This window comes from Phyllopteryx taeniolatus, chromosome 12 (genome assembly GCF_024500385.1).
Source record: "Phyllopteryx taeniolatus isolate TA_2022b chromosome 12, UOR_Ptae_1.2, whole genome shotgun sequence".
Classification (NCBI taxonomy): Eukaryota; Metazoa; Chordata; class Actinopteri; order Syngnathiformes; family Syngnathidae; genus Phyllopteryx; species Phyllopteryx taeniolatus.
This window is the reverse complement of record NC_084513.1, coordinates 5,350,462-5,375,609: the sequence shown is the minus strand read 5'-3', so window position 1 is coordinate 5,375,609 and position 25,148 is coordinate 5,350,462. Positions and strand designations below refer to the sequence as shown.

The following is a 25,148-nucleotide window of genomic DNA, read 5'->3' as shown; positions in this document are numbered from 1 at the left end:
TTTAAAGCCATTCAGAAGTTAACTTGCTGGTGTGTTTTCGATCGTTGTCCTTCTGCAGAACCCAAATGCAGTTCAGCTTGAGGTCACGTACTGATGGCCAAACAGTCTCCTTAAGGATTTTCTGATAAAGAGAGAGGTTGTTGTCAGACAGAAAACTCTCCAAAGCAGGGAAAGCCGAGACCCGTCTTGACTTTGGTTTCACACAACTTTTTCAGCAGTGCATTGGTTTTGTCCCGCACACCAAAAACATTGGAGAGTCCCTGCAGTCCCAAATTGAGTTCATTTAAACGTGAAAACATGTCAGACGGGTATGCAAGCTGACTGAGCCACACAGTATCCTCAAAAATCTCTGACAAGGGGAAATCTGTGTCCTGCAAGAACATCTGGAGCTCTTTGTGTAATTCGAAAAGGCTTGTAAGCACCTTTCTTCTTGAAACCCACCTTCAGTATGAAGCAAGAGTTGGACCTCCTCACTGCCCATCTCTTCGCAGAGCACACAAAATAAGCGCGCAGTCATAGGTCTGGTCTTCATGAAGTTCAGTCTTTACTGCACAATCCAGCACGGATGTCAGCTCATCAGGCATTTTCTTCACCCCCCCCAGCACCTCACGATGGATACTGCAGTGAATCCAATGCATACAGTATTGGGTGCCACCTGTTGGATGCTGCTATTCCACTATTGCGAACTGTCATAGCACACACCCCCACACAGTTTTTCCAATCCAGTCCGTTGTCTTCGATAAATGTGTTCAATACCTGAAATATGTGCTCTGTTGTAGTTCTTGTCAAGTGACTGGCAAAACATAAAATCCTCTTGAGCCACACCACCATATTCATATTGCATGTAAGACAAATTGGCCAAATCTGTAGTCTCGTCAAGCTGTAGCGCAAAATATCGACTCTTCTTAATTTCCCCAATGTCTTTTTAACATCATTAGCCATGTCTTTTATTCTCCTTTGAAAATGGCACACTGTTCAACTCGTTGGCGGCTTTCACATGATCCGAGTTAACTCTTTGGCGAAAGGTAAACAAAGTTGCTCCCCGACATCGTGGTGGTTACCAGCTCTGCCGATCAGCCGGCTACCACGGTACGAAGCTTCCTGTGCTTTGAATACGCTTGTTCCACAGCATTCAATAGTGGACTTTGACTGTTTAAGTTAATCACATTTTCTCAAAAACAAATCGGCCTGCTTGTCCTTAAATGTTGTGTGTTTCGTTCAGAGATGGCGTTTGAGATGCAGTCGTTTCATGCATTCATTACTCAACACTTGGCCACATACCACACACTGCGGAAGGAGTTCTTCCTCTGTTCCGATCCAACTAAAACTACATTTTATGTAGTTGACATATTTTCTTACAGCCTTGTGCCGTTTGCTGCTGCTTCTAGGGAGGGCATCACTGGCGTTCCTGCAGTAGCCACTGTTAGCACATGCGCTTGGCTCGCTCTTGTCCTCTTCAGTTATTGTGCCTTTGTCACCACCACACTTTTCTTAGCATGCGGAAGCTATGCTACAAGTTTCTTCAAACTCTTCATTTTTTCATTCAGCAATCAAATCTCTTGCCTCTGTGGACAGCCTGCTACTGGCGTGTCCAAAGGTTTTCAAATGTTAGCTTACCTGCGCCGATCCAGAAGCACTTACAAAGTAAAAAGTCAATTTTATTTTTATCTGCCTTAATTTTCTTGCTATCGTTTTGACATTTCCATTCTGTTTTGTTGTACATGCATTTAATATTTTTTTTTATAGTTTTCATTTTTCACATTTGTACTTGTCAGTGTACAGTATGTAATTAAATTATTCCTTTGCGTACAACCCGATGGAGCCTGGTGGTATGCGTGCAACACTTTTGAGAATGACTGCTCGAGTTGTAAAGTTGTTTAGTTATAAGAGGTAAAGGTATTGTAAAACAGTCAAATGTTCTGTCTGTAATTCGAATCTTTATTGTCATATGCTTTAAGGGACCAAATTATTCATTGTATATTTTTTAATTAATCAGCCGATTAATCAGTTATCATTTTATTCTGCCTAATATCTGAAATGGCATCGGCCTCAAAAACTCCATCGGTTGGGCCCTACTGGAAACCATAATTGACCTTTAAGTGCTGTTGTTGTAAGTGAACATCTTCCTTAGTTAAAGAGCTCAAGACCCTCATGAACGTTGCCACCTGTGTGTCTGTTATTGTCGGGGGGGGGGGGGGGGGGGTCCTTTGTCTCCGTTGTAATTGCTGACAGCCGCTGCCCTTCAAAACACCACAAAACCCTCCACACCAGGGCAAGCGAGGGGGGTGGGTGGCATGTTCAACAAAGCGGGCTCCTTTTTGTTCAGGCGGGGGGGGGGGGGGCGCAGTTGCGTGTCACACCACGTGTCTGCGCCTTACCGCGTCACTCGCCACCGGGCTTGACTCATAGCCCCTGGGAGGGTGGCAGTCAGGGGGTCACCTCCCCGTCCCTCCGCCACGCGGCCCGCATATTTGCGATCTGTCAACCCTCCATCTGTTTTGCAGAAGACGGGAATGCGTGCTTGTTGGGTATTAAAGCGTCACGCTCCCACTTTGGATCCGCCGACTTACCAGGTAATGAAGCCTCCCGGGTGTTGAGTTGCTGCTTTAGTCCAAACAAAGAGAGGAGTTGAGCTTTTAACTAAATAATAATAATAATGCACTTATATCGTGCTTTTCATGCATTATTCATTCACTCCTCAGTCACACCCTGGTGGTGGTAAGCTACTTGTGTAGCCACAGCTGCCCTGGGGCAGTCTGATGGAAGCGTGGCTGCCATTCTGTGCCTACGGCTCCTCTGATCACCACCAAACATCCAACCACATTCACCCTCCGGTTGGAGGGCGTACCCTCAGCGCCACGCCGCCCACTAGGTTGAACAGAGCTTACATTTGAATTGAAATACAGTGGTGCCTTGAGATAAGAGATACAATATAATTAAAATCAATCCGTGACCATGCTCATACCTCAAAACACTATCTCAAATTATCTTTCCCTTTGACATAAATGGAAATACTATTTATCCGTTCTAGGCCCCCACCCCAAAAAATTATATCATGTGTTTAATATGAAAATAGCAGTCTATAATATTGTTCTTTACACAAACATACAGTAATGACAAAACTAGACAGAATGTAAATAATAATAATAATAGACAGTTTGTGCCACATTTTTTGCTTCAGTTCGGTGTACATTGTACTGCTCCTTATGGTGTGTGTGTGCCATGGCCACCTGGGGGCAGTACAATGCATCCATCCATTCTATCCATTTTCTGTGCCACTTATCCTCACAAGGGTCGTGGGCGTGCTGGAGCCTATCCCAGCTATCTTCGGGTGAGAGGCGGGGTCCACCCTGAATCGCAGCCAATCGCAGGGCACATACAAACAAACAACCATACGCACTCACATTCACACCTATGGGCAATTTAGAGTCTTCAATCAACCTACCACGCATTTTTTGGGGATGTGGAAAGAAACTGGAGTACTCCACACAGGCGGGGCTGGGATTTGAACCCCGGTTTTCAGAACTGTGAGGCAGATATGCTAACCAGTTGATCACCGTGCCGCCCAGTACAAAACAGACATACATAGAGGATAAAGAATATATTACTCCCTCTATGGAATTTTGCATTGTTTGCATTAAGCTTCACTGACTTTAAGGCAAAGCTATGTGGTTCTCTTAAATATGTAATTTTTATCGTTGTTTTATGTTTACTTTTTAAGTAAACTTCAACTGAAATTAGCAAAATAATTGCTTTTTTGAAGAATTGTTCCCTTGCCAAACTGCTCCTTATTGTGAAGGAAGAAGAACAAAAAATAATCCACAGTCACAAAAAAGTACATTTTCTTAATTCACATCTGAATTTTCTTAGGGCTGTTAAAACGGTCATTCTAGCACTCCCGTCAAGACATTGTCGTCCCCCCCGTTGACAGCTGTGAGGTTGGAGACAAAGGTCCAGGGGAGCCGACGACAACAGGAGACTGGTGCGCGATTGTTATTCCACATGGCGGGATTTAGAGCGGGATGCATCCATTAAACCCCAGCACGCGCCTTAGCATAGCGCTGCGCGACGGCGAGGCGGCCGCCGGGATCTAGCGTAATGAATAGAGGATACAGAAGAAGCTCGCTAATCCGTTAGCCACACACAAACACACATGCACACAGCAAGGCCGCATAGAGATTAGCCAGATAATCTGTTGTCTATTTGCAGAGGCAATGAAGACACAATGAGAGCTCTCGTATGAAGAATTCCAGCTGCTTGCCGTTGCGCTTCTTTTCATATTCAACACATATAGAGTGTCTTACGGCCGTTAGCGCTTTGCTAAATGTTAGCGCTTGTTTGTTTGGGACGCTCTCAGTCACTGTCGTTACGTGACTCCCGGGGTGGAAACCTGTCAGGAAAGAAAACTTGGACTTTTTTATTCATTGGATCTCTCCTCTTTACAGACACAATATTAATGATAACCCCCACAACAGAAATAAACACACCTCGAAACATCTAGAAATAACCCACTCAAAAAAAAAGTCTTACCAAAAAAGGCCACGCACCCTTCACGCAATGTACGTGTGATATAATTAATGCGAACGCTCCTCTTGTTCGTCATGTATTCGTAGCTGTCACCTTGAACAATAGAAATAAGCATAATGCTTTGAAATAATGAGTTGGCTTGTGTGTGTCTTGAGTTGGAATGTCACTGTCCAGTTAATGTAGCAGTTGTGTTTATGTGTGAAGGAGCTTGTAACATGTTTATGGTGCTTGCGGACTAACGGACAGACGAACCTCTTGTTGACGTGGAGTCAAGCGCGTGCGTGTGTGCGCGCATGTGTGTGTGTGTGTGTGCGCGCGCCCGCGCCTGTGGGCTTGAAACAGCAGCAGGTGATGTCTTTTAAAAAGCCAGCAAAGCGCCGCCACGTCCTCGTCACTCCCCTTGCTCATATTCGTCATCCGGCAAACATGTGCGTGACACACACACATATATACATACATACACACACGCACACACGCGTTTTGTGTCTCCTTTGTTAAGAAGAGAGGTCTGGAAATGTAATTTCAAGTGATGCTTCACCTTTCACACACACACAAAAGTAATGTGTTTTGGCTTATTTCTACACATATGTGGGCTAGTTAATAATAACAATTTTAAAAAAAGTTTGTTTCCACTGATCCCCCCAACTCTGGAATTTCCCCCAAACATTTGTTTCCACATGAAGACAAAATTGTAGTCTGTCAAGTGTATGTCATTGTCAAAGCAACACGTGGCATAAGGCCCTTTTAGCCAATCAGAAGCATGAAGAGTTTTTTGTGGAAAAGGTGCAATAGAAACAGTAGAGAATGTTCTCAAAAGCAATTTAAATGTTGAACAAAAGCCCAAAACAACTCAGACTTTCTTTTACCTGTACTGTCTACACAGAACACAGCCAAGGCAGATTATCACCTTAACCGTGTGCATTTTCACAAAGCAGCACAGCAACCCGGCATTTGTAAGTGAAAAAGATGGTGACTTTCAACCACCATGTACACTGAGACTGTGTTAAGGAAGCATTAAAACATGCACTCGCGAAAGTGCGACCACATGAAATATTTGCACGCACAGAGTTAAACAAGTGTCGCATATGCAACCATTTTGGTCACAGTCTCGAGCCCTGCTTTGTTACGGTTCTGTTTCTTCATCTCAAGGCTGGAAAATTGCCTGGTTAACTTTGCCACCCCATTCTGTGTTGGTGCTGTTTATACAAAACATCGTCAAAGGCAAAACCATGTAATATGCCGACTGTTACCAGCAGCATTCTGAGAGCATTTAGCGACACGCCCACAGTGTCTGGAAGCTGGAAGAATGTCGCAGTTCTTGACCATTTTGAAGCCTGAGTTCACCTACTTTGCGATTTCTTTTTTTTTTTATCTATTTGATCTGAGGCCTTGTCAGACCCCTGTTGCCACTGTGGTGTCCCTCTTAGGGGATTGGACTGAAACAAATAACATTCTTCTCCTGGACAAAGCTTCTTTCCATCACCCTCATTCCATCCCGCCTAGCCAAAGTTCATGGCGAGGTCTTCCGCCTCCATCGTGGCTATTTTTACCCCGCCCTCTGCGTTTGACAGGTGCCAAGTTGTAGGCCCAAAGTGCATTGCGGCGTGCGGTGCGGGGCGTGGGCGGCAGTGGCAGGAATGCGCGAGCGACCCGGCCGCCTTCTGCTGCCCGCTACTCGGCTTTGATTGCGCATTCCTCCGCTTGCTAGTTTGTCAAGTGATGCACGCGGAATCTCAATTCAGACGAGCAGTGACAAACTGGGTTGGGAGCACCACTGACACTTTGATTGACAGGAGATTGACACTTTATTTTTATTCAGAGCAACTGTGGCTAACATCGCCGCTTCCAACCTCCATCTCCGCTTAATATGTTTATAGTTGTATTGTAGAAATATATTTTTTATAAGATTTTTTTTATTTAAAATTCATTATTTTAAGGGTTGTCACAATGTTACATATTGTGTATGTTTTGTATTCAACATGTATACACAATTTATGGTACATTTTCCATTCACTTTCAGTATATGTTTGTGTTAAGTTCGCCAACATTTATACATTTGCATATAAAACATTTATACACGAATATATTAATCAAAATATTTATTTATTTTTTGTTATTAGAAATATTTACAAAAGCGTTATTTTCACTCGTGCTGTTTATGCTCAATCCTGTGTCCATTTTAATTCGACTTTTATACCTTTTAATATCTAAAATATATATTTCAAAATATTAATAAAATGTTATAAAAATGTTCGTTTTAAAATTTTGTTTTAGTTATGCCTAAACCTTCATGCACTCATATATTCCAGTTAATTTTTCTAACTTGTATATATTTTATTATAACAAATATAATTTAAATATTCAAACTATATTAGTAAAAGTATATTTATTTTTTTATTTTTCGTATTAATGTAAATCAAAATGTTTCTATTTTGGCTTATTTTATTTATGGTCAAACTTCCATCCACTTATAGATCCGTATTACATTGTCCAACTGTTATACATTTTAATTAAATATTTATTTATTAAATTAAAACATGTTTAAAAACATATTTGTCAGTAGATTTTTATATGTACAACATTTAAAGGTTTATTCTTTTGGCTTTTTATGCTCAAAGTTGCTGAATTTACACATGGTGGGCCCCCCAAAAATATTCCTGGGTTCTACTTTGTGGGAGTGAATGTTTTGAATGAGGTTCCCTGTTTACATTGTTTAGTAGATTTAAGAAGCTCCAGCTTGTGGTAAAAGAAAGAGAGGAAAAAAAGAGTAGACATGATAGGGTGTTAAGAAGCAAACGGGGTGCAACTTGATTGGCTGAGGAGCAAGGTGAGGCGTGTCCCAGTATTGAAGGAGTCTGGAGGCTGACCCTTTGCGCACATTTGCACCGGGCTTGTCTCCCGAGGAGGCAGAGGAGGAGTTGGATCAAGTTTAAAGAGGAAAAGTTCACACGACTCTATGCTGCTGTTGGCCTTAACTTGCAGAGGGTCACTGGGGCGCCACTACATTGCCATGTTCGAGGCGGCGCAGAACGTCATGCTCAAGCCCACCGAGACATGGAGGGAGGCGCTGCTGGACACCAGAGTCATGGACCTCTTCTTCACGGTGAGTATGCTCCTCCTCTTCCTCCTCTTAAGTATCATCTCTTCTGCAGCCAAAGTCAAAAGTTTAGTCTACACACACTTCCTCACGCAAGTGACAAGGTGTCTCTAAACGTTTGGCTGACGTGTGGAATTTCGTGCTATCTGTTGGTGTCTGTCATCTTATAGTTGTTTTCTGCCTTAACTGGTTGCGGTAGAAATCCACGAGTGATGTTCCCCCATGCTAGAAAATGGTACTTAGCACTTGTTTCTTTTATTACTATCATTTGGGGCAGATTTTTTTCCAACCCAACTGGTTTGCCGCCTAAACGGGCTGCGGTTGAAATCAAAAGAGTGAGGTTCCCCATGCTTGAAGTTATCTGTTACTGTATTTAGCTATTGAGTCTTTTGTTTTTTAAACTATCATCGGACGTTGCGTTAATTCAGACCAGACTGTTTTCCCACAAAACAGGCTGCTGTTGAAATTTAGTATTATTAGTAGTATTTTAGCCGTTGTTGTGGTACTGTCATCAGAGGGCACATTATTTCAAACCCAGCGTGTTTGCTGCCCAGCTGCACTATAAATTAAGAGTGAGATTCTGTTTGGATGGGTCGTTTTGAATCATTATTGTCAATTATGGGAAATTTGAATAATCTTATGTTCATAGGAACCAGGTTAGGTGGACTGAGTCAGACCCAACTAGGTCGCTGTCTAAACAGCTTTGTGGTAGAAATTGAAAGAGTGTGGTTTTATTACTTAGCCTTGTTGTTTTTCAACTTTATTGTCAATCGTGAAATTTGATTGATTTGAAGATCTTAACCAGGTTGAGTGGACTGATTCAGACACAAATAATTTGCTGCCTAAATGAGTTGCGGTAGAAATTGAAAGCATGTGTTTGTATTATTTCAACATTGTCATTTATGTGATGATATATGTATTTGATGTTCATCGCATCCATTTTAGATGGACTGATTTAGACCTAAGCAGTCCACCAAAACAGGCTGTGGCCAAAAAATTTGTGTTTCTATTATTTAGCAGTGTAACCAAGTTGGGTGGACTGATTCAGGCACAACTAATTTGCTGCATAAATGGGTTGCAGTAGAAATGGAAAGAGAGTGGTTCTATTATTTAGCAGTGCTGTTTTCCATCATTATTGTCAATCATGTAAAATTAGATTGATCTGACAGATTAGGTGGCCTTATTCAGATCCAACTACAGTGCAACCTCGGGCTACGAATGATCCAATGTACGAACAATTCAGGTAAAAAAAAAAGCCTCTAGTTACGCATTATTCTCAGTTTGCAAACGGTCTTGGTATGGACAAACAGAAGGCTCTTGTACTTCCAATGGAAGGATCTTGTGCTTCCAATCGCACTGCGTGACCATCATTGACTCCATGCATAATGCATTGCTGTAAGCTGAAAACTAGCTACCCGGTATAAGGCGGAACTCTGTTCTACTTGTAGGCGGAAGTCCCGCCTCTGTACCACCCAAATCACCAAAAACAAATCACACAAATACCGTTTGTGACTGACGTCGTAAATGAACTCATTTTATTTTCGTCCAAAAAAATACTATTTACAGTATGTATGTTATTTATTGACTTGTAGCGTCCCTTTAATTAAGACATCCATCCATCCATCCATTTTAGAGTCTTCAATGAACCTACCATGCATGTTTTTGGGATGTGGGAGGAAACCGGAGTGCCCGGAGAAAACCCACGCAGGCACGGGGAGAACATGCAAACTCCACACAGGCGGGGCCAGGAATTTAACCCCTGGTCCTCAGAACTGTGAGGCAGACGCTCTAACCAGTCGTCCACCGTGCCGCCTTAAGACAACAAACAATTAATGTCAGTGTAATCTTGTCAAAATAGCTTTCCATGCATTCGCTAGGTGGAAGTTTTGCCTATGCACATTCAGCCAATCACTGAGGCGACCAGAAGCTGCGATGTTTATGAATGAAGACTGAAGTAGGTGCGATATCGTCGCGCAGAACTTTTTCTTAAAAAGTAAACAAAGGGCTAAACTGTCTGAATGGCTCCTAAGAAAAGGGAAACTGCAAAAGATAGTGTTAGGTAGCACTTGTCAAAGATCTGTGCTGTGCTGCTGCTTGCGTTGTGCAACCGTCATTGATTGTGCATCATGCAATGCAACATTGGTAGGCACTATATCTTTGTTGTTGTTTTTCGCTCTTCATTAGACTGACAAAAAAAAAATGAAAGCGCTTGCTGGTAATAGGATGGGCAAGGCAATCAAAAAATTCCTAAAAATAATCAAAAGAAATGTGCAGCATATTGGCCAAGAGAGCAAATTAATCTTTTAAATGACAATGTGACTTCTCACGTTCATTTTTTTTTTTATGTACAGAAAATCGGTTTGTAGTGCCAAAATCAACCAATGAATGAGAAAAGAAACGGACAAAAGAAAAAAAACACCTGAATCAGAATCATGTTATTATGGAAGAAAAAGTTAATGAGCAATAAACTGTTATGTTTATTTAGTGTTTTATTTCTTAGTCTGATTTCACCTCTTTCTATATTGCACTATGTTTATTTGTAAGTACACACTAATAATAAAGGTATGCATAACTTAATTTGGGGGTGAGAAAGGATTAATTGTATTCAATGGGAAACATTACCTGGGTTTAACAATGTGTCGTGTTACAAAAAGGGTCTGTCAGGGACTGTATTTTGCTGCCTGAGCGGGCTGCGGGTGGAATTTGGCTGTTATCCAGTTTCTCTTCACTCATTGATGGCAGACAACTCTCATTTGCTTCCTGGGTCTTGCATCATTGCTCACTGTTTTCGGTCTGCTTCCTTGGATGTGGTGCCTTTACTAGATGTATGGTCTCCATGCTGGCAGGCTTGTATTACTGGCCAGGCGTGTATTTTTGTAAGGTCGCAACCATAAAGAACCTTGCTAGAGTGGACCCGAAAATAAGCGAAATAACAAGCTATGCTGCTAATCAATCCAAAACCCTGAAGGTCCAGAATGCTAACATTGCTAACTTGGTCCAGCGTGTGTCAGGTTTTGGCCTCATCTGCTGCTCTGGTATTTCTAGTAGCTCAAATGTTTGTTGTTGTAGATGCCATCAGCTGTCCCACTGTGTGTGTGTGCGCGTGTGTGCTTGCGTGCATGTGTGCGTGTTTAGTCAGGGGAGTATGTCAACGTTAGCTTGTATGGCGTCTCCATGTTGTGTGTTTCTTTAATTTAATGGACTCTGCTGCTGTCTCTCGCACAGGCAGCAGGTGTGTGTATTTGTGTGTGTGTGCGTGCGTGTGTGCGCGTGTTTTGACAGAGACATCCCACTGGAGCCCTGATGTAGTGGCAGGATTAGAGATGGGAGCGAAGATTAGGGTACTCTGTTAACAGCCACGCTGACCCACCCTAACACTAGCTCCACAGACTCCACTTTGCTGCAGTGCTCCGTTTTCTCGTCGCCCTCAGTCTTCCCTTGGATTAATTTGCTGCATTGTCATAACATTTGAGGATTAACCACTAGATACGACAAAAAAAGATATTAGCCTACTCCATAGTCTCTACTTTGCTGTGGCGCTCAGTTTTCACCCTGCCCATAGTGTCTTGTCGTTTAATATTGTTGCATTGTTGTAAATAGTTGACAATACACAGTGACAAATGCCAACTAGGGATGGGCGAGTATTCCCTAGTTTATTCATTTTCTGACATTTTAAATGTTACAAAGTAACAAAATAATCCAAAGGTACAAAGATCTTCCCAAATGGAACAGTAACAGCTTCATTTTACTTTTCAGGGTATTTTTAGTACCGGTATAATGTAAGTGACTGAAAGAGACTTTGTGTGTTTGTGTGTGCATGCGTCTCTCTCTCGCTCTCTCTCTCGCTCTCTCTCTCTCTCTCTCTCTCTCTCTCTCTCTCACACACACACATAGTCTCTGCCCTCCCTGTGCGTGCTTTAAATTGTTTGACACCCCAGGTGTAGTTTACTGTAAAATAAACGCAACAAAAATAATTACACAAATTGTACATTTAAATGCAAGACACACATGATGGTTTTAGAAATCGCTACCTTAATGCTCAACAGTCAATGGAAATTACTAATTGACGGCCTCGCTAGAATTAGCATTAGATCACGGGGGGATTTACCTTCAAATAAGGAATATTTATACACGAACTCCATAGTAACACATACAGACAGATAATATAACAATACTCACAGGCATATATTCTTCCTACTCTGTGAAAAACGCATTTAACGTTTTATCGCGACATTGTTCTATTCTTTTTTTAGCTTACTACAAACGTGTAGCTCCATGCATGCATCACACCACAGGGCTCCTAAGAGCCCAAGGCACGAACAGCAGATACGCAGTCATTTCCCCCCCTGACAGTCTGACATGAAATTAAATCCTATTTTAGGTCAAATAGGATTACCAAAATTATTTCCATCCATCCATTTTCTGAGCCGCTTCTCCTCACTCGGGTCGCGGGCGTGCTGGAGCCTATCCCAGCTGTCATCGGGCAGGAGGCGGGGTACACCCTGAACTGGTTGCCAGCCAATCGCAGGGCACATATATACAAACAACCATCCGCACTCACATTCATACCTACGGGCAATTTAGAGTCTCCAATGAATGCATGTTTTTGGGATGTGGGAGGAAACCGGAGTGCCCGGAGAAAACCCACGCAGGCACAGGGAGAACATGCAAACTCCACACAGGCGGGGCCGGGGATTGAACCCTGGTCCTCAGAACTGTGAGGCTGACGCTCTAACCAGTCGGCCACCGTGCCGCACCAAAATTATTTATATTTGCTAAATATTGTTTGTTTTTTTAATTGTATTTTTTGCTATTATTACCATAACCAGGATAAGTGGTGTGTGTGTGTGTGTGTGTGTGTGTATATATATATATATATATATATATATATATATATATATGTTAACAGAAAATCACACAAACCTTCAAGGTTTTTAGAGAGGGTCAATGAGCAAGAGCAACGCACTCGAGGATGCAGTGTAATTTCCCAGAATGCATTTTAGGGCTGAATGGAGCCCCTTTTTGGCGTATTGAAGACCATGTGACTTTTCTATGCACATCCCTTCGGCAATGTTTGTGTCTCTTGAGGTTTAGTTACACTCTTAGCCAGAGAATGGATGGATGGATTTCTCCAAGGTGTTGTTTGTGTGCACAGTCAACAATTGATTACAGCATCAAATCTTTATTCTCAGATTGTCACGTCTGAGAACATGTCAAATTTGGTAGGAAGAAACACCAGGAATTGGCCAAACAATCCTAAAATGTCCACTTCATACCTCAATGGCAGACTTCCTCTGTCTTTTCGAGCATGGCTTCTTCAGACTTTTTCGTGGGTCGACTAAATACTACTAAATTTCATTTGGCTAAGTGAAACTGGCTTTGGGGGTTGAATTTTGAAAAGAATCACTAGTGTGCCACCAAACAATTTTATAGCTACGAGTCAACAAAAGTCATCAGTCGTGTCGCTGTCATGCTTTGCCCACACACAATGACAAAAACAAAGTGTTTCACAATTCAACATCTGTCTAGTATACCTCGGTTGAATTTGGCAGTCATCGGATAGAAAATCTAGGATTAGTTGGTCTTTGAAGGACCACTGGAAATCAGCGTAATTCGGACCAAAATGGCAGAAGTCTCTTTTCAGGCATGGCTTCTTGAGACTTTTTTGTAGGTTTTTATGAGTCTGCTCATGGTAAACGTTCCTACCAAATTTCATATTGCTAAGTGAAACTGGCTTCGGGGGCTGTTGACTGATTCTATCTATAATTAATTAATCATGCCTTTTCCCTAATGCAAACCTACAGTACATTGAAAGCCCTTCTGTCATGTACACACACATCTCCCAAGGTCAAACGAGTGCCAGTCAGCATGTGTTGTGATGGAAAGACAATAGGCGGCGAGCAAAGTGTTGATGCGAGACAAACGATGGGAAAGATGAGCCTCAGAGGGAACACACACACCAACCACGATTCGTCTCCTATAAATAGCATCCTCATCTCCACTCTCTCCTCCTTTACTACCAGCCTCCCTTTTGTTATCCATGTCGTAAAATCCGCCTTCTTCATTTGTGGTATCAAATGTTGTTTGTATTAACCACCCATGAACTCCAAAATTGGTTTGGAATCTTTTTGAAATTCAGCCCCAAAGCCAATTTCACTTTGCAACTTGAGATTTGGTAGGCTTGTCTATCATGAGTAGACCCACAAAAAAGCCAATCCCGAAAATGCACAGGAAGTCTGCCATTTTGTTTCAAATTGACCAATTTCGGGCATTCTATGCTTTGTTTTTGTTGTTTGCTTCTATTTGTCTGTTTGAGCACTGAGTGAAGATGTGGATTGCTACGTTCGATTTTCGCACTTTTCCTTCTATGACCGTTAATCATGTTAAACCATTATTTGAGTCATGCCCTGTGCAGTAAATAAATCATCACATCAGGATCTAGGGGGGGATTTCCTACCGTCCTCGAACGCAGCATTAACATGGAATTAGTTACCTTGACAACGGCACAAACAGGCCTACCGGGGCTTTGGCCTTCATTGATTAATTAGTGTGCACCGTCGTTAAGTTCCATTGTGGCAGTATCTTACACACAAACGCGCGCACACACACACATACACACACACTAACAATAGTCAGACATGACCGGCATGGTACATATTATTCGCTAGTGCAGCTGCTTTGTTCCCTCCCTCCCGCCATCCCGCCTCCCTACAGCCGATGACTTCACATCGTGGGCGCAGCAGCAGCAGGACTGGAGCACTACAGCTGCTACAGCGCGTTTGCATCTTAGCCATAAAGGGGACACGGGAAGTCGGGGCCATGTGCCGGCAGAATGGACATAAAGGCCACGGAGGTAGAGGAGGGCCAGATGTGCGCGTCGTAGCGTCAGTGGAAACACGTGTTGCTGAGGTGGCCATGACCGAGATCACATCGAGATGTTTTTCCACTCTGGGTTTGATTGAGGCTGTCTGTGGGCTTTAAAAGATCTCACTGACTGTGTTTTTGTCTGTGAGAGAGAGAGAGCGGGGTTATTCGCTTAAAGTCATCAGAGGGTGAGGCAGGACGTTTCACACTCGTGCTTGAGCATGCGCTTGGACTGAAAACTCACTCACTTTTTGACGTATATTAAATTAACCCTGATTTTTTTGCCATTCACGTCTTTTTCTTTTTAATCTATCCTGGCTGTGTTTAATTAATAGAGGTGGAATTTACCCGATTCATTTTTAAAACATGTTAGAATTGTTATCTGTCATCGGCCTACTATGGCAAAGCGACACAAAATGACACAAATCTTCCTAACAACAAAAAGGTGCCATTGAAAACCATTGAAAATGCAATTTTCCCCATTCAAAACTTGCAGCAACTTTGCACACCTTTTATTGTTAAAAATGTGTTTCCTAAATTTGCCTTAAGTGCCAAAGTGACACACAAAAAAATTACACGTTTGCTCCTGGCATCAAAACATAAGAGAATATTCCCTATTCAAGGCATGCAGCAATGTGCCTCGCTACTGAAATAAGCATGTGCCGCATGTAAAAACAGAGAGCGTGTGTATGTGTCCATCATCTCTGAAGTTCTCACTCTGTGTTAGAGCTGCGCAATAACAATACAGTGGTGCCTTGAAATATGAGTGACCTGGCTTTCGGACGATTTATTTATTTATTTTGCTATAACTTGCAGTCGTGTATTTCTGTTTTATTTTATTTATTTCCAGCTCAGCACACAGAGTTAACGTGGCATCTATATAACCACTTGAACGTCATATTAACGGACTAAAAGGGGGCAGGGATAATCCGTTAAAGCAATTTGTCCGTTAATTTGAAGCACTTTTTTTCGTACAGTAGAAAAATATTGTAAATATTTTGCGCCTTTTAGTGTTGAAAATAAGTTCCTCAAATTAGCCAAAAATCGCAAAGTGACATGAAAAAAAATACACGTTTGTTCCTAGAAACTAAAAAGTCCCATTGAAAACTGAGTTTTCCTCATTCAAAGTATGTAGCAAACTGGCTGCCTCGTCACTGATGTGGAAAATGTGTCACTACTGATGTTGTATGTCGCTTAGGGCTGCACAATTAATCGAATTCTAATCGTGACCACAATTTTGCTGCCACGATTAAATTAACCTAATTGTGATGATTTTTACATTTAAAATGAGGGCACTGCTGCATATTAAGCACTTTCTCAACCTAGTCAGCCAGCCACCAGGGGCAAACACCTGGTTAAGGCTTAATTAAAGGCTGCCACATACCGAGCGAAGGGACCGAACCGGACTGAATGTAACTGTTGCGCAGTGTGCGTGATTTGGCAACTGTTTTCACGAGTGTCTAATCAGACGGCCACTGCTTTTTCGACGATTCAAAATTTTAATCACCGGCGTGCACAGTTGCAAGTTACAGCCAATCAAAATGCACATCAGGTTTCACTCTTGCCAAAAAATACACTTCCATGTTTTTACGCAAGCGAAACACAGAAAGGCCACACCAAGCCAAATTATTGGGGTATAAAAAGCATCAACTATTGTTATATTCCAATATGTTATTCATTCCAATATGCCACCGCCACCAAGAGGTTATCACCACCTAGTGGTTATGAAAAAGGTGTACTCTACACTTTCATTCCAATATGTCAGGGGTATGTATGAGTGCATATATGTACAGTTGTGCTCATAAGTTTACATACCCTGGCAGAATTTGTGAAATATTGTTTTTTTTAAATATGACTGATGACTGAACAACAACCACCATTTATTTCTTTATGGTTATCTTTTGTTTAATGATAATGCTTTTCTGAAATTCTTGACCGTTTAATTTGAAACCCATTAAAATAAAATTTAATGTTTTCGCCTGCCCCTTCATGTTTTATTTAAAGAATTGTACCCATCTTACAAATTCCCGCTGGGTAATCAAACATATGAGCACAATTGTGTTTTCTCTCATTTACTAAATAAAAGTAGGGCTGTGAATTTGAAAATAAGAGCAAGTAAATAACAAAGAAATTATTGCCTGTGTAAATAAAGTGCTTCACTTCAGAATAATTCTTTAAAAAGATTTGTGAACTTTGTTTTGTTCATATGGGTAGAAGCAAAATGATGCATTGTAAAAATGGATTATACATGGGTAGAAGGGTTTTCCAGAATTTTGAGGTCAACTTTGCGGGTGCGTATTATACATACATTATACTAGAAATTACGGTATCTCGCTGGGTATGTTCAAAAGAATGGAGTCAGCGAGACTCCTTTAAAATGTCCACACACACGCTTTTATTCCTGCCCACGTCCACTATCTTTAGCAACCCACCTCTTCCTTTACTATTATTCCATCTTTTTAAGGTTTAAGAAATGTGATAAAGTCCAATATATTGTCTAAACAGCATCAAACGCCTATACAGGCTCGCTATTCGTCCATGTGTGAGGTCGCGTCGGCAACTCCTATTTTCATGTGACGGTCCGGTTTCAGTTGGGTTCGACCGCATCGTGCAGTGCACGGGAGGCCTTAAGCTGGCTAAACAACAAGCAAGCGGCGCCCAGCACACCCTGCAGCCGGGAGCCTCAGTCACTTTTGGTCGAATAATAATAAGCAACTAGTCCAGTGAATTTTGGAGGAGAAAAGCATCATAGTGAGGAGCTAGTGCCTTGAACACATCGGTTTTCTGGACATGTTTTTATTCAAGGCAAGTGATGTTAAACAAGAAGCCATTTGTGAAGAGTGCAGCAGAGTTGCCTGCCCTGCAAGATAACACGATTTATCTGTTCACTCATCTGAAAAAACAGCAAAACACTGGACAAGAAACGTGATCCTCTCTCACAATTATTTCTCCAAACTCGCATTTAATAACCTGTATGAATAATGAAAGCGGTCAGGCCAGGCTGTATTTGAAAGGTCAAATTCAAGCCAGCCACCACAACGATTGTTCATACTATGCATTACAGTAGCATGCCGGCAACACGCTGTGGGGTCAACTTCAAAATTATAGCCAGAAATGGCATTGATGTCCAATGTATTCATATGTGAGGCTTTCATTTTGAAGTCAGCCCATGCAACACTTTGGCAACGCGTTACCATGACTCGTAAATTTAACAGTCGTCGTAGCGGCTGGCTAGACTTCGACAGGAGGCTGGCCTGACCGCAGTGAAAATAGAGGGGGAAATCACAACTGTCGACTTCATTGTAATTTGCGACCACGACTGACCTATGATCAAGCAGAACAATTGAGCCGTTCTTCCCGCCTTTTATGTATCAACTGTATTTGCTTCTATTGAGTTGCACTTTGTGATTTGTCTCTGTAATAGCATATTTATTCAGTTAGCCCTTGGAAAATTAGAAATTCTTGGGTACATTTTGATTTATTATCTATCATTTATTTGTATTCATTTTGCACTCAAAAGTGTTTCCATATTGTTTGTTGAAAAGTAGTGCAAGCAAAATAATAGATGCTTGCCCAAACATGAGCAATAATAAATAATAATAAAATAATCGTGATTATCATTTTTGTCATAATCGTGCAGCCCTAGTGTCACTATTCGCAATGGATAATGGTATGTATGTAAAAAGAAAATGTCTCATGTACAGCTTTTTTTCCCCCCCCCCACAAACTAATTCAATACTAAAGGATTAAGGGTTGCAGTCAAAGCATGCACCAACGTTTCATACCTTTTGCTGGTGTCTGCAAGTGTTTCTGGCTATTGAAATGATAAGCCTGTCAGTGTCATTGTTTGATAATATTATGTAAAAATGTGTTTTAGACCAATATAAAACGTGATTAGGGTCCCTGGTGTTTTTTGTCCAGGTTCACAGGAAGATCCGCGAGGACTCGGACATGGCCCAGGACTCTCTACAGTGTCTGGCCCAGCTGGCGTCCATGCACGGGCCCATCTTCCCGGACGAGAGTGCCCAGATCTCCTACCTGGCCCACGTGATAGAGGGCCTGCTCAGCATGATCAACGGGTCAGTAGACACGGCATGATAAAAACTGAAGTCAAACTGCTCAACTTTTGAAGGCAGACACGTAATGGAGGGACGTCACGCACAAAAAAAAGCCAATAAAAACAAAATGTTACAATGGTAATGATGCTTTGGCAGAAAAAAACATTCTTAGCGTTATCGCAGATTTTCTGCTTGCAGCAACGTGCCTTGCTACTGAAATGAAAAGCACGTGCCACAGTTGTTGGATAATCAAGTCCACACTAATCAAGTTCAGTAATATAGCTGGCTTTCAAATAGGATTGCAGCAATTACCAATTATCGAATAGCAAATCCTCTGCCAAGTAGCTTCGCTTGGATTTTTCCACACAGACTGATGGTAATGCAGACGCACGCACCATGCCGCGTAGAAATAAGTTGGCACGATGGCGGCGAGCGAGGAGGAAAGAGTCCGTAAAAGACTGAGAATTTCCCAAATTTTGGATCAATTCACACTCAACAAGGAAGATAATATGCAATGTGTACCAGAAAAGCATGTCTACAATCACATACACAGGATAACATATCCACGTTAGCTAATTTGTTATGAAAGGATTCGGGGAGTTTGTCATCCCAACACACCTTTGCACAAAATATGGCATGAAATTTGATACCAGAGGTCCTAGATTATCCCAATAAATCTCAAGACTTGTGAAATATAAACAGAATAAGAATATAAGATACAATAATTTAACTATTGCTCGTTAGAACTTATTGTAATGCTTCCGCAATAGGTTAAGGATAGACACAGCCGCCGGTGCACTTTCAATCACTTTATTCAACAAACGATAAAACAAACGCACACCAAGCACATTCATACACGAACTGCTAATGACGACACCACTCTCATCCGCTGACCCCCACGTCGCTCACCAGGCCGGGCCCCACTTTTAAAGCCATACTCAGTTACAGATACTACAGTAGAACGTGAGAATGGCGACCCCAAGTGGACAAAAATAATACCGTCCGGCACCTTACATGCTACATGTTGTAATCTTTAATAAGGCAAAATCAATTTTCATCTGGTTACTTGATTAATCGATGGGATAATCAGTAGAACACTTGGTTCCAAAACTATCAATTGCTGCATTCCTACATTCAAAGCATGCAGCAAGGTTTTTTCTCATTCTTATGTAGTGCAAAATCGAAGTTAACCATTAACTTAAAAAATGATGACAAAATAAGATAAAAGCCCCATTGAAAACCACTGAAAATGCCAATTTCCCCATTCAAAACAGGAACATGCCTCACGACTGAAATGATAAATTTTGTTGGATAATAATGTGTATGTGTGTTTCTAACAACTCTGAGAAGTCCTAACTAGACTTTACACCGATTTTATCGGCCTGATCAGTATCAGCCGATAATTAGCATTTTATGCTGATCGGCTTTGTCATAATTCGCCAATCCGATCAATGACGAAATGACACGAAGTGCCACAGAAAATACTAAAAATCATACACTAGGCAGTGGCTTTATTCCTCAAAAGTCATTTAATATCATTGTAAGCCACTGTAACATTATGCAGTTTCAACATTAACTCGATTAACTCTTAAATATACATCCTCAATTCCAATGACGTTGGGACGTTGTGTTAAATAAAAAGAGAATACAATGATTTGCAAATCATGTTCAACCTATATTTAATTGAATACACTACAAAGACAAGATATTTAATGTTCAAACTGCTAAACTTTGTTTTAACTTAGAATTTTATGGCTGCAACACATTCCAAAAAAGCTGCGACAGGTGGGAAAAAAGACTGAGAAAGTTGAGGAATGCTCATCAAACACCTGTTTGGAACATCCCACAGGTGGGTGCCATGATTGGGTATGAAAGGAGCTTCTCTGAATTGCTCAGTCATTCACAAGCAAAGATGGGGCGAGGTTCACCTCTTTGTGAACAAGTGCGTGAGAAAATAGTCGGACAGTTTAAGGACAATGTTCCTCAATGGCTTCTCTGGGCCCAAGCTCATCTAAGATGGACTGATGCAAAGTGGAAAAGTGTTCTGTGGTCCGACAAGTCCACATTTCAAATAGTTTATGGAAATTGTGGACGGCGTGTCATGCCTTTTACCTTTTCTTTTTGGATTTTTATCTGGCATAGATAAAAAAAAATATATATATATATCACAATAAAACATTCTCGCATCGTTTTGATTTATAAAAAAAAAACAAAAAAAACTGAAAATGCAGTTTTCCCCATTCAAAGCATGAAGCAAAATGCCTCATAAAATCATACCTAGGTGTTGTGTTGCGACTTTAAAGCTGTATTTTTTGTTTTTGACATTTTGAAGTCTGTCTTCAGGTGTGTTCATGCAGCTTGGAAGGTTGCAATCTGAATTTGAAGAGGTGACATTCAGTTGTGTAAATTGGTGACATTCAGCGAACGAGTGGAGGTCTCACTCCACATTCCCAACTCTCTTCCACTCGATCTGTAATCACCTATTCTTGGAGCTTTTTTTTTTTGTTTTTTTTTGTTTTTGTTTTTTTACCCCAATTGCCTCATCGCAAAACCACGCATTTCAGAGCTGGACGGCTGATCCATGCTGATTGAAGCACTTCTGCTCATACTTTGGCCTTTTACTTTCCACACCGTGTGTGACCGGGAATGTCACTTTTTAGTAGAGCAGGAAAGTCCAAATGGAGAAAAAGTCACATTTAGTTTTATGGTGTTCATACAACCTTTGATGTTTCACACAGCTGCTGTTCATTATGTAAGAATATTTTTCTTGAATGTATTTTTAAATTTGTAATTTAATTTAGCTTTTAAAACAGCGTTTTCTTTTTTTTTTGTATTCTTACACTTTTTTATTTTTAATAACATTTAGTGCCTCGAAGTATTTTTTTTTGCTTTTTCCCCATTTTTTAAAATGTTTAAATTTATAAAGGGGTGACCTCCACTGTGCAGGCTAAGGGTGAACCAGGGTCAGCTTGCCAGTTGAGACACATACGTCCACGAAAATTGCTCCTCGGAATCAAGTTTGAGGAAGACGCCACCCGCAGCGATTTTCCACAGCTGTGCGTTGCAATGCAGTGGTCCCACTTTCACGCAGTCTACCCCCCCCACACACACACCGTGGCAACACTTGAAAGGGGGCATTGTGTTGACTCACTGTTTATTTATAGTTTTAATCAGCCATTTTAACGAGACCTGGAACATTTCCATGTGCCTTTTAGTCAAGGTGACGAGGACACAGCTTAGCGTTGTGTACCAGCAGGTGGCTAAAAACAGGACTTTTGACAAGTGGTAACAGTTGTAACGGCCGTATAAGTAGTGTAATATAGGTTATCCACGACAGAAACGTCACAAGTGTAAAAATAATCCAGAAAATTCAGGACCAATAGTGCAAATATATCAAACTTTTTACACCCAGCTCTTTAGGCTACGCCTTTTTAGATGTCATTGCACCAGAAAATTGTCTTTTCTTTTAATACCATGTTTTAGTGGGCCAAACCAACTGGGATACACACACGGTGGTCGTTTAAATTAGCGTTCTTTGTTTTTATGTATTTTTTAAAAATGTTTCCATGTTTTGTTTTTTATTATTTGTAATTAATCTAGCTCTTGATAGTAAAATGTTTTTACTTGTTTGTATTATTTTTTTAACTTGATAGTAAAATTTTACTTTTTGTTTTGGAAATGTAGAAAAATTAAGCTCTTAATAATAACAGTTCTTGTATTTTTTGTTGTAATTTTTTTTTCATTTAGCATTTAATAGTGACATTTTTGTATTTTAGTTTCGGGCTCTTTCTAAATGTTTCTATTTAATTTAGCCCATATTAGTAACATTTCTTAGTTGTTTGTAACTTAGCTGTTTATTTCTTAGTATTTTTTTAAATGTTTTACTTTTTTGTCTTTAATTTGGCACTAAATAGTTTTTCTTTATTTTATATTCATATAAAAAATATAAGTAAATTTAACTCCTAATAGTATTTTTTTTTAATTTAATTTAGGCTTCATTAGTAACCTTTAAAACCTTTTTTCAATTTAGTTCTTAAATTGAAGATGTAAAAAAACAAAAATAAATGTTATTAAATTTTACTTTTAAGAGTTAATTGAAAAAAAAAAGTTGAGTAATGTATATTTAAATTGACATTTTTTTAAATCATAGGAAACAATGGAAATAGAAATGATTGTTTTCAGGTTAAAAATGCTTCCCCCCCCAGCATCGAGATTGAGGATTCTGAGGCAGTGGGCATCTCCAACATCATCTTCAACCTGATCACCATGTTCCCCAGGAGTGTGTTGACGGCGCTGCCCAGCGAGCTCTTCACCTCCTTCATCAACTGCCTAACGCTGCTCACCTGCTCCTTTGGACGCAGCGCCGCCCTAGAGGAGGTGGTGAGTAACTGCTGCCTTTTCAAACATTAGTAGTTTAGACATCATTATGGTACTGTTATTCTGTGGAATAATATTTTCAAATTTTATTTCCATGGTAAAGACCTCCAAATTCTTGGGGCAATAAAGGGATATCATGGTGCGCACATACAACCCGAAGCTGGGCACCAGCATTTGCAAAACACATGCCAAAGAGGACATTGAGAAGGTTATAAAGGCTGTAGATGAGGGAAAGAGCAAGCGACTTGGCTTACCAGTCAAGCACTGTGATGGCATGGGCATCAAACCAGGTTTTGGTGCTTCTGGCGGTATGGGCAGGGGCCAGGTCCTGATGGAAGATGAAATCTGCATCTCCTTACAGATCCTCAGCAGAAGGAATCATGAAGTCCTCTAAAACATTCTGGTAGACCGTTGCGGTGACCTTGGATTTAAGAAAGCAGAGTTTACCAACACCTGCACTGGACATTGCACCCCAAATCATGACTGACTGTGGATATTTCACACTGGACCTCAAACAGCTTGGGTTCTGTTCTTCACCCGTCTTCCTCCAAACCCTTGGACCTTGAGTCCCGAATGAAAGGCACACATTACTTTCATCGGAAAAGAGGACCTTGAACCCAGCAGTCAAGTCCTTCTTCTTCTTGGCCCAGTTGAGACGTTTCCTATGTTGGCTCAGGCTCAGAAGTGGCTTGACCCGAGGAACCCGACAGTTGTAGCCCATCTCCCGGATGCGTCTGAATGTGGTGGTTTTTGAAGCTGTGACTCCCGCCTCATTCCACTATTTCTGGATCTCTGCTGGATTCTTGAATCGTCTGTTTGATAATCCGCTGAAGCCCAAGGTCATCTCTGCTGGTGCATCGTCTCCTGCCACATTTGGTCCTTGCGTTGATATGCTTGGACACAGCACTCTGAACAGCCCACCTCCCTAGCTATGAACCTTTGTGGCTTACCCATGCTATGGAAGGTATCAATGATGGTCTGTCTTTCCCATATTGAACCCAACTGAGAAAATTGAACCAAATTGAAGCAATTTAATGACACCTGGGGAGATGCTTTGAGTTTAGTAGATGATTAGTGTGTGACACTCCGTTTAAAACATTTATGACCTGCAAAATTTGGGCTGATTTCTTCACAGTATTCAAATTTTTTTAATTCCTGATTTTGTGGGTTTTATGAGCTAGAAGCCCAAATTGTGTAAAAAATAAACAAATAAATACCTGAATTGTTTTCAATTGTGGGCTCTGAATCTATAATCTATGAAAGTTTATCTTTTTGAATGGAATTATGGAAATAAACACTCATGATATTCAGATGTTTTGGAAAGGGTCTGTACTTGTAGGTTTTTGGGTCTAATTGCTGCCAAATTTGAATCTTGTATACTAAACAAAATGCTCAACCTTTAATTGTGAAACACTTTATTTTTGGTCATTGCGTCTGGGTGGAGCATTATGGAAAATTTTGATCTCTTGCCATAATACACAAAACGCTAATAACACAACTCCACAAGGGTAGAGCTTGACCAAATGTCGTGTAATAATTTGACATGTAGTTGTCTCTTCCTCACATGTAGCCTTCACCATCATTGAAGACCTGCGTTTGTGTCTGTGCACAGCTGGATAAGGATGACATGGTGTACATGGAGGCGTACGACAGGCTGCTGGAGTCGTGGCTCACGCTGGTGCAGGACGAGGAGCATTTCCCTCGCGGCTGCTTCGTCCAGCCCGCCGTGCAGGTCTTCAACGCCTACATCCAGTGTCACTTGGCCGCACCCGACGGGACCCGCAATCTGGTCAGATCCTTGACATTTCATAACCTGCTAAACATCCGCACTAACTTCACCGCCTCGCCTCCTTTCCTCAGTCTGTGAATGGCGTGTCATCCCACGAGGAGGAGGAAATCAACGAGCTGCAAGAAGACGACAGAGAATTGTTCTCGGACCAGCTTTCCAGCATTGGGACGCTGGGGCGGGTGGCTTCAGACCACTGCATACCCCTCCTGACGAGGTAAAACACCCTCTGGGTGTCTTTAAATGCAAGTTACACTCGCACACATCCGTAACATTGATGGCATCACATACTTGTAAAGTGTGAACTCTCTTTTGGGACAGAATGATTGACAGGCAGCACACAATCTTTAAGAAGTGTCTCAACAAAAATACATGCACATGCATCGTTCGTAGTTAATATTTCCAGGGTAGCTTCTACAGTGGGTTAGCATGTTTTTAG

The 25,148-nt window shown here is 41.2% G+C and overlaps 1 protein-coding gene across 2 annotated transcripts in view; it reads left to right on the top strand.

Moving 5' to 3' along the window:
- The window catches only part of xpo4 (exportin 4), a 52,619-nt gene that overhangs the window by 14,783 nt on the left and 12,688 nt on the right, over window positions 1-25,148 (top strand). The window contains exons 7-11 of one of the 2 annotated variants that reach the window (XM_061792481.1): window positions 7,518-7,630; window positions 18,410-18,567; window positions 22,752-22,926; window positions 24,536-24,712; window positions 24,784-24,926. In XM_061792481.1, coding sequence (XP_061648465.1) covers window positions 7,518-7,630; window positions 18,410-18,567; window positions 22,752-22,926; window positions 24,536-24,712; window positions 24,784-24,926 — 766 coding nt within the window. Of the gene's footprint in view, window positions 1-7,517; window positions 7,631-18,409; window positions 18,568-22,751; window positions 22,927-24,493; window positions 24,713-24,783; window positions 24,927-25,148 lie in introns of both variants that reach the window. The other variant, XM_061792480.1, reaches the window with a different exon arrangement.